This window comes from Acartia tonsa, chromosome 15 (assembly GCF_053477335.1).
Source record: "Acartia tonsa isolate MP-2025a chromosome 15, ASM5347733v1, whole genome shotgun sequence".
NCBI classification, from domain to species: domain Eukaryota; kingdom Metazoa; phylum Arthropoda; class Copepoda; order Calanoida; family Acartiidae; genus Acartia; species Acartia tonsa.
In genome coordinates, this window is record NC_137274.1 from 22,032,837 (window position 1) to 22,042,836 (window position 10,000).

The 10,000-nt window shown below is 32.6% G+C and overlaps 1 protein-coding gene across 3 annotated transcripts in view; it reads right to left on the minus strand.

Annotated features, from left to right (window-relative positions):
* Window positions 1-10,000, minus strand: part of LOC145306842 (nuclear hormone receptor FTZ-F1-like) — a 75,541-nt gene that overhangs the window by 27,082 nt on the left and 38,459 nt on the right. For 2 of the 3 annotated variants that reach the window (XM_080149154.1, XM_080149156.1), the window contains 3 exons: window positions 5,017-5,111; window positions 3,347-3,451; window positions 1,831-1,963 (listed from right to left, as the gene is read on the minus strand). In XM_080149154.1, coding sequence (XP_080005280.1) covers window positions 1,831-1,963; window positions 3,347-3,451; window positions 5,017-5,111 — 333 coding nt within the window. The remainder of the gene's footprint in view (window positions 1-1,830; window positions 1,964-3,346; window positions 3,452-5,016; window positions 5,112-10,000) is intronic. The other variant, XM_080149155.1, reaches the window with a different exon arrangement.

Sequence of the window (10,000 nt, forward strand, 5' to 3'; positions counted from 1 at the left end):
ATACTGGTACCCAAAGTTTTATACTGGTACCCAAAGTTTTATACTGGTACCTAAAGTTTTATATTGGTACCCAAAGTTTTATACTGGTACCCAAAGTTTTATACTGGTACCCAAAGTTTTATACTGGTACCCAAAGTTTTATACTGGTACCCAAAGTTTTATATTGGTACCCAAAGTTTTTTTTCTTAGCAACCAGGGAAATCTATGTTTTATTTAATCACTGCAAATAACCTTAGAGAAATGCAATTTTTTCGCAAACATTTCGTAATAATGAAGGCAGGGATCTAAAGGGATAAGACAATGGCTGATAAATTGATGTACATCTCCAATGATGACACACAAAATTACCCCTTCTGTAGATGAAAATTGGTGGTTGAAACGTGGTTGAACCAACCAATCAAAATTCACTAAAAGTCTCCAAAGATGTTAAGCTAACAAATAAGAATTATAAAACTAGTATAGATTATGATTAGAGGTTTAGATGTTTTGACATTCAACTTATTGAATCAAATAATCAAAATTAAATAAAAGTCCCCAAACATGTTAAGCCAAGGAATAAGAAAACTTTATAATAAAACTTTGGGGACTAGTGTAATAAACAGCCCAATATCCCCCCCCCCCCCTCCCTGGATGAAGGAAAAACGGAAATTTAAAAGGATGCATTAAAAATATTATTATTATACTTAAAGTGTCTGTCTTTATTTAAACAGTAAGACCCAAAGTTTTATTCTGGTACCCAAAATTTGATACTTGTACCCAAAGTTTTATAATGGAACCCAAAGTTTTATACTAGTACCCAAAGTTTTATACTGGTACCCAAAGTTTTATACTAGTACCCAAAGTTTTATACTGGTACCCAAAGTTTTATACTGGTACCCAAAGTTTAATACTGGTACCCAAAGTTTTATACTGGTACCCAAAGTTTTATACTGGTACCCAAAGTTTTATACTGGTACCCAAAGTTTTATACTTTGTTAAAAGTTATAGAGTGGCTGTGCTATTTAAAATGTAAGTCAAGGATAAGTTAGACCGCTATATATAAACAGCTACTTCGGATAGGAAATAGTAGTCTTAAAAAGTATTTAATAGATAAATAGATAGACATATAAATAAATAGATGAATATATAGACCGATAAATTGATAGACAAATAAATATATACAGACAGATAGATATACAGAAAGATAGACAGACAGATAAATAGCAAGATAAATTGATAGATAAATAGACAGACAGAGAGATAGATACATAGATAGACAGATAGATAGACAGATAGATAGACAGACAGATGAATAGATAGACAGATAGACCACCATATAAAAAGCTTCGGATGGAAAAGAGTGATCTCAAAAAGTATTTAAGTTTCAATAAAAATACGGATGACAACATCCATAAAAGTGAAGCTCTGAAACGGTATAACAGGCGAACATTAACTCTTATTAAAGTGTCAAAACTGAATATACAACATAGTAATTTTAAAAAAAAACTTCTAAAACAGTGTCAAAAAAAACCTTCTAAAACAGTGGCTAAAAAGCAGTTTGGCAGCTAATGTTATTAAATAGTAAAGCATTGCCTATATGTAGTTAAAAGAATAAAAATTAGACCTCTACTTTACATAGCCTCTGAGAAAATCTCTTTTTTGTGTGCATAATAGATAGATAGTTAGACACAGAGATAGATAGACAGATAGATAGATAGACAGATGGATAGACAGACAGATGGATAGACAGACAGATAGACAAACAGAAAGATATACAGATAAACAGACAGATAGATAGAAGAATGTTTAACACTGGTACCCAAAGTTTTATACTGGTACCCAAAGTATTACCTGGTGAAGGACTAGAGTCAGGTGACGAGGTGAGAGAGGATACCTCTCTGATCTGTATCTCCTGCTTGATGTTGACCGTTTGGCCGTTGTGCTGCCCAGAGCTACCCACTCCACCTCCGCCCCATTGGACTCCCTAAACAAATTTATAATGTTTTATTATGGTACCCAAAGTTTTAAACTGGTACCCAAAGTTTTTGATGGTACGTAAAGTTTTTTATTAATACCCTAATTTTTATACTGGTACCACAAGTTTATACTGGTACCCAAAGTTTTATACTGGTACCACAATTTTATACTGGTACTTAAAGTTTTATACTGGTACCCAAATTTTTATACTGGTACCACAAGTTTATACTGGTACCCAAAGTTTTATACTGGTACCCAAAGTTTTTCAATGGTACGTAAAGTTTTATACTGGTACCCAAAGTTTTATACAGGTACCCAAAGTTTTATACTAGTACCCAAAGCTTCGCTCCTAGCAGACAGAAAACGTACAAGGCTACTTAAATCAGGAATCTAAAGGGATACAAGACAATGGCCTATAAGCTGATGTAAATATATCCCCAATTATGATACACTAAATTACCAGGTTATTAGATTAAAGTTAGTGGTTTAAACGATTGGACACTCAACTAAATAAACCAACCAAAATTCGTTAAAAGTCCCCAAGGTCAACCTTTTTTTACCAGCCCCACCCCATTGGACGCCCTAGACAATTTATACATGTTAGAATTATTCTATCCATTTAAAACTTTGCATGAGGATTCCTATAACCTTTAGGTATGATTTAGAAAGCGAAGGAACTGTATAATTGTTACTGGAAAGTCAGTACGTCAATTTAAAACATGCTGATTTTTAACATTTTGATAAAAAAATTTTTTTTAGACAATTTAGACATGTTAGAATTGTCCTATCGATTTCAAACTTTTCATGATGATTCCTATGACAGGATTAGGTATTAATTAGAAAGCGGAGCAACTGTATAAATTAATGAACAAACTTATCAGAATTCAATTGAAGTCCCCAAGGTTATTGAGACAACGTTTTTTTTAAACGTTATTATAAAACTTTGGGGACTAGTGCAATAAACATCTGATGTCCCCTTCTTCCATGAGTTCCAAATCTATCCTCATATAAAAGTAACAGGATGTCTGTGTGTCTGTCTGTATGTCTGTGTGTCTGTCTGTACCGAAGGATCTTGATAACCGCTGAACCTATATGGTTCTCCTTTTTTGATAAGGCTTAACATGCATACTCATAGTTTTGTTCTTTCAGACAAAGGTGGTGCAATCATAGGGTTTGTTGTTGAAACTTATATATCTATAATAGTACCCAAACTTATATAATTATAATGGTACCCAAACTTTTGTAATTATAATGGCACCCAAAGTTGTATACTGATACCCACAGTTTTATACTGGTACCCAAAGTTTTATACTGGTACCCAAAGTTTTATACTGGTACCCAAAGTTTTATACTGGTACCCAAAGTTTTATACTGGTACCCAAAAGTTTACCTGGGGACTGTGTGATGATGAGGGTGGATACAGGCTGGCCACACTATTGGTGGGACTGGCCATCATAGAGCTGCCAGGAGCGGATAGCTGCCGCTGCCGAATTACCTGCAACAAAATTTACAACATGAAACAGGAGATTTTCTCGGCTCCTATTAAAGACAGAAGGCTGAAAGTTTATGACGATATTCCCATCATAAAGGAGCATAATTAACTATAAAACATGCATGGCGATAGGACTGCGTTTAAGCAGGTTTTGGGCTGTTTTTTTATTTTTCACACTTTTCCCCATAGCTGCAACATCAAATAACAAGTCAGGGATCTAAAGGGATAAGACAATGGCCGGAAAATTGATGTACATCCCCAATGATAACACACAAAATTACCCCTTTCATAGCGTAAAATTATTGGTTGAAACGTTGAATACTCAAATTTAATAAAAACATCAAAATTTACGTATATCTCCAAAGTTGTTAAGCCATTATAAAACCATTGTAGAAACATTTTCTTATTCGTTGGCTTAACAACTTTGGGGACTTTTACTGAATTATGAATTGTTTGGTTTATTAAGTTGAGTGTCCAAACGTTTCAACTAATAATTGTCATCTACAGAGGGGGAAAAAATTTGTGTATCATCTTTGGGGATGTACATTAATTTATCGGCCATTTAAAGTCCCCAAAGCGGTTAAGCTAACAAATAAGAAAATGCTACTATAAAACTTTGGGGACTAGTGTAATAAACTACCCCAATGTCCCCTCCCTGTTTTTTGCTAATATATGTTTAATAATGGGTAAAAAAATGACCTTCGAGGTATTGAAATAGCAAAAAGATCTCTTTGTGAGAGGTAAAAAAGAGCTTTGTTTCGTAAAAGAGTTACAATTAAATATATCTTTTTATCTATCTATCTATACCTATATATTCATCCATCTATAAATCTATCTATCTATCTATCTATCTCTAGATCTTCATATATGTAATAATAATGTATCTATCTATCTGTCTATCCACTATCTATCTAATTAACTAGCATGTTAACTCACAAACAAAATACATATATATTCAGCCATTAAAGTTTGTTTTTAACATGTTTGCTCTCTTTAGATGTCAAAGTAAAACTAAAGTTAAAAAAGGAAAATTAAATTTAAAGGATTTTTTACAAATATTTTGGAAGATTTTTTGTAAATAATAATTTTTTCTAAAAATATTTATGGATAGAGTTTACTATCTATTTATCAATCTTTCAAATACTTTATCAATGTATCTATCTGTTTGTCTGTTTGTCTGCCTGTCTGGCTATCTATCTATCTATCTATCTATCTATCTATCTATCTATCTATCTATCTATCTATCTATCTATCTATCTATCTATCTATCTATCTATCTATCTATCTATCTATCTATCTATCTATCTATCTATCTATCTATCTATCTATCTATCTATCTATCTATCTATCTATCTATCTATCTATCTATCTATCTATCTATCTATCTATCTATCTATCTATCTATCTATCTATCTATCTATCTATCTATCTATCTATCTATCTATCTATCTATCTATCTATATATCTATCTATCTATCTATCTATCTATCTATCTATCTATCTATCTATCTATCTATCTATCTATCATATCTACTTATCTATGTATCTATCTATCCACCATAGATCACCTGGAATCTGTCTACCTGTAGTTTTCTTGCTCTGTCCCGCTTGTACATGGGTCCGAACTTGTTACGCCCCCCGCGCATTCTGTCGTGACGTACGGCTGAAATAAAAACATGTTTTATAATGTTACACAAAGTTTTATATAATAGTACCCAAAGTTTTATAATGGTACCCAAACTTGTTACGCCCCCCTCTCATCCGGTCATGGCGTACAGCTGAAATAAAAAAAAAACATGTTTTATATACTGGTACCCAAAGTTTTATACTGGTACCCGAAGTTTTATTCTGGTACCCAAAGTTTTATATAGGTAGCCAAAATTTTATACTGGTACCCAAAGCTTCGCTCCTAGCAGACAGAAACTGGCTACTTAAATCAGGAATCAGAAATGGGATAAGACAATGGCCGATAAAGTGATGTGCATCCCTAATGATGGTACACAAAATACCCCTTCATAGATTACTTTTAGGACAAGGACATAGACTGTAAAATTATACTGGTACCCAAAGCTTTATAAAACATGCAAACATTGATTGATTTCATCAAAAAAAGTGGGTAATTTTAATCATCATTAGGGATGTACCTACATCAATTTATCGTTCATTGTCTTATCCCTTAAGATCCCCGCCTCTGTAACCCTTTTTTTTCTTGAAAATTTGGGGATCATTTTTGAGTGATTTACAACTTTAAAGTGACCCGACAAAAAAAAGTAGCAAAACTTTTATACATATGGTGTTTTTATCAATTAATTTCGAAATTTTTGGAGTATAGTCCCTTTCGTGGCAACGCCTCTTAAGGGGCGTTTCATCGTATTTTTACAGTATAGCTTTTGAAAGGTTATTTTAGGTTAGGTTAGGTGATTGCCTTGCAGAGTTAGGCAATTGGCCCCGCAGGGTTAGAGCCCCCAGCAGGGTTTAGAAATAGGATAAAAGCTACTGTGAAAATACGACGAAACGCCCCCTTAAGAGGCGTTGTCACGAAAGGGACTATACCCATTTTTTTTATAGTTATGGGAGTTCCTAATTCGCTTAATATAAATGGATAAGACAATGGACGATAAATTGATATACACACCCCATAATTACCAACAAAATTACCCCTAATGTGTTGATTAAAATTAATTGCAAGTTTGTAACATCCAACAAAGATCTCGGTAACTACACTAAACTCCAATTTTAGACAGCCTTACTGGATGGTTTTAGGCTATTTTATTATTGGATTTTCTGCTATGGGGGAAATTTAATTATCTTGGCTGCTATTGAATATAGAAAGCTGAAATTTTCAGTAAAGATTCTTAAGACATATGCACATCTAGTGTATAAATTACTTTGTCCGTTTGTCCGTCGGTTATGTCTCGCTACTTAACGATGTTGTCATCCTTGTTTTAAGGCAGGAACTTCGCTTTTTAATTTTTGGCTTACCACCCCTCCAACCCCCAAATCCATAAAAATTCTTAAAAGCAAAGCTTTTCTAAATTTAGGGTAGGTAATGGATAGATCTTATTAGAATTGTCCTATTGATTTTAAACTTGGAATAATGATTTCTATTCTTTAGATTACTAGGATAAATTGGCATAATGTAATAAGAAAAGTATCTCTATTTTAAAATCTTGCTTCCTTAAATATAAATGTAAGTATATCAATTTAAAGCATTTTCAAATGTACAATCATAAGATTAAAACCAGTTTTATTAGCCCGTGCCTTCGGCATCTCGGAGCATCTGGTGGCTAAAAAAACTGGTTTTAATCTTAAAATTGTACATTTTATATCCGCGGAAAGCTGTTGTGGGGAAATAACTATTATTTATTTTTTGAATACGTTTTATGATTTTTAAAAGCGAAGCTTTTCTATAATTAGGGTCGATTTTTTTTACTTTTTTAACAACAAATTTTCATGTGATCAAATCATCCGATTGATCAGATTTTGGTATAATAATTCCTGGGACAATAAAGTTTAATGTTATAAGCGAAGCAACTCTGTAATCAAGTCCTAAAAATGTAAGTATTTCCATAATTATTATCCTGTATCAAGCAGTTTTTCAACAAATTCACTTACAATTTTGCTTCGACTCTTATACATTTATATTATGATTATTCAGTTCTGACACTTTACAAATGTTAATGTCCGTTTGTCCTACCGTTTCAGTGCTTCGCTTTTATGGATGTTGTCATTCTTGTTTTAGTATGACTTAGAAAGGGGTTTTAATCCGGTTGAAATTCTAAATTCTAATATTATTCTATTTTTTTTAAAGGTTCTTATATTTAAACTCCTTTTTTTTCAATTATATTATTTAAAATCCCCCGTTTAAAGATTTCTTTTCAAATCCGTATTATAGACAGCTTTTCGCGGACATTATCCGCGGATAGTATTACTGAGAACCGGTTCTAATCCAGCGGATATTAATCGGATTAAGCATACCCGTTTAAAATTTTCTTTTCAAATTTGACTTCCGGTGAAATGTTGGAAAAATATCAAATAACCCTTTTTTAGTACCTAAGCTTAGGGAGGGAGGGGACATTGGGCTGTTTTATACACTAGTCCCCAAAGTTGTATAATAATGTTTTCTTATTCGTTGGCTTTACAGCCTTGAGTACTTGAATATTGAATTTTGATTAGTTGAGTGTCCAAACGTTTCAACCACAAATAGTATTCTAAATAAGGGGTAATTTTTGTGTATCATCATTGGGGATGTACATAATTTTTTTGGCCATTGTCTTATTTACTGCTAGGTATTAATTTATGATTTTAATATTCGTGGAAAATTGTCTGTAATACGATGCCATACATGATTTTTCAGTATGGCTGACTGAACCGGTTCCAATCCAGCGGATATTAATCGGTTTCGAAATTTTAATTTATTTTCTCGTATTCATTCGAATCCGGTGGATAGGAACCGGTTCTCATCCATACGAAAAAACTATGTCTAGCATCGTATTATATCCAGCTTTCTACGAATATAGAAATGTACAATCATAAGATTAAAACTAGTTTTTTTAGCCCCGTCACCTCGGGGCTAAAAAAACTAGTTTTAATCTCATAATTGTACATTCTATATCCGCGGAAAGCCGTTTATAATACGATGCGAGAAATAACTATTATTTTATTTAATTTTAATTTATTTTAATTAAAGTCAAAACCCCTATTCCACAGTTAAGTATTAAAATAAAAGAAAATTAGAAGAAAAAGCAATTCGTTAAGAGTTAGGGTCAAAAAACATTTGGCAATATATGATCCTAGCAAGCGACCCATAAAAGTGCCCCTTTTTCAAACGACCTTGAACGAAACCCCAGGAATCTTAAGGGATAAGACAATAGCCTAAAAATTGATGTATATTCACAAAATTATACCTTCCGTAGATAACAATTAGTGGTTGAAACGTTAAGACACACTTAACTTAACCCATAGTTGTTTAGCCAACAAATAGGAAAACGATATTATTAGTCTTTGGGAGGGACTAGTGTAATAAATATAGCCCAATGTCCCCTTCCTCCCTGTTAAAACTCCCTTTCTTCAAGCTATTTTTTTCAATACTAAACTCCTACTCCCCCCCCTCCCTAAAACAAAATCCCCTTTAATTTACTTTCAAATGTAAAAATAAACATTTCAAATAAAATTTTACCCTAAATTTCAGAAACTCATACAAAATCTAACTTTTGGTCTTAGGAATCATTTAAGAATACGAACAAAACTAAATTAACTTGTTTTGTAAAATAATATATTATAAGATTTATATAATTTTTGTTGGTCCTAAATTAAAAGGACTATTTGGAAATAATCTTATTTTTTATTTTAATATCCAAGGAAAGCTGTCTATAATACGATGCGATAAATAACTACATAAACGTCTAAACCTTTTCCCCACCCAAAAAAAAAAATATATCAGACAGTTTTTTTCCAGCGTAAAATTCTTTTCAAACCAAGGATGACAACATCCATAAGTAGCGAAGCACAAAAAAATCATTATAGGACGATATGATTTATAGAGGTAATTAAAAAGACTATGCGATAAATCTAAATATCTAAAGGGATAAGACAATGGCCAATAAATTGATGTACATGTACATACCCAATGACAATGTTCAAATTACCCCTTCTCTAGATAAAAATTAGTGGTAGAATCGTTAAAACACTCAACTTCATGAAACAACCAATCAAAATGAACTAAAGTCCCCAAAGTTATTAAGCCAACGAATAAGGAAAAACGTTATTATAAAACTTTGGGGACTAGTGTAATAAACATCCCATTGTCCCCTCTCTCTCTCTCTCTGAAAATTAGGTAACTAGTTCTTTTAAACTGATAGACCGACTGAATAAGTTAATTATATACTGAATGCTCTTATTAGTACAAGGTATCTTAAATAGTAGCCGAGAAAATCGTTACAAACGGACAGACGAACAGACAAAGCGAGTTATAGAGTAGCTTCACTACTAAAAAAATAAGAAATTTAAAGAAATGGGTTATATTTTAATTAGAAGAATAGTCATTTATAGCATCGTATTATAGACAGCTTTCCGCGGATTGGATAAAAAATATGAGATTAATTCCAGTTTTTTCCCCCAGAGAGGGAGGTGACATTGGGCCAGAAAATTACACTGGTCCCCAAAGTTTTGTATCTATGTTATCTTTGGGTACTTTTATTGTTTGGTTTTCAAATTAGTTATATCATCATTGGGGATGTATCTTAAATTATAATTCATTGTCTTATCCCTTTAGATCCCTGTTACCTTCCCCCCCCCTCATTTTTTCATCTTAAGAAATGTATTTAAATTCAGGGATCTAAAGGGATAAGACAATGACCGATAAATTGATTTACAACCCCAAAGATGTTACACAAAATTACCCTTGAAACGTACGTTTGTGCACTAAACATAATGAACCAACCAATCAAATACAATATAAAAGTCCACAAAGTTGTTAAGCCAGTGAATAAGAAAACGTTATTATAAAACTTTGGGGACTAGTGTAATAAACAGCCCAATGTCCCCTCCCTC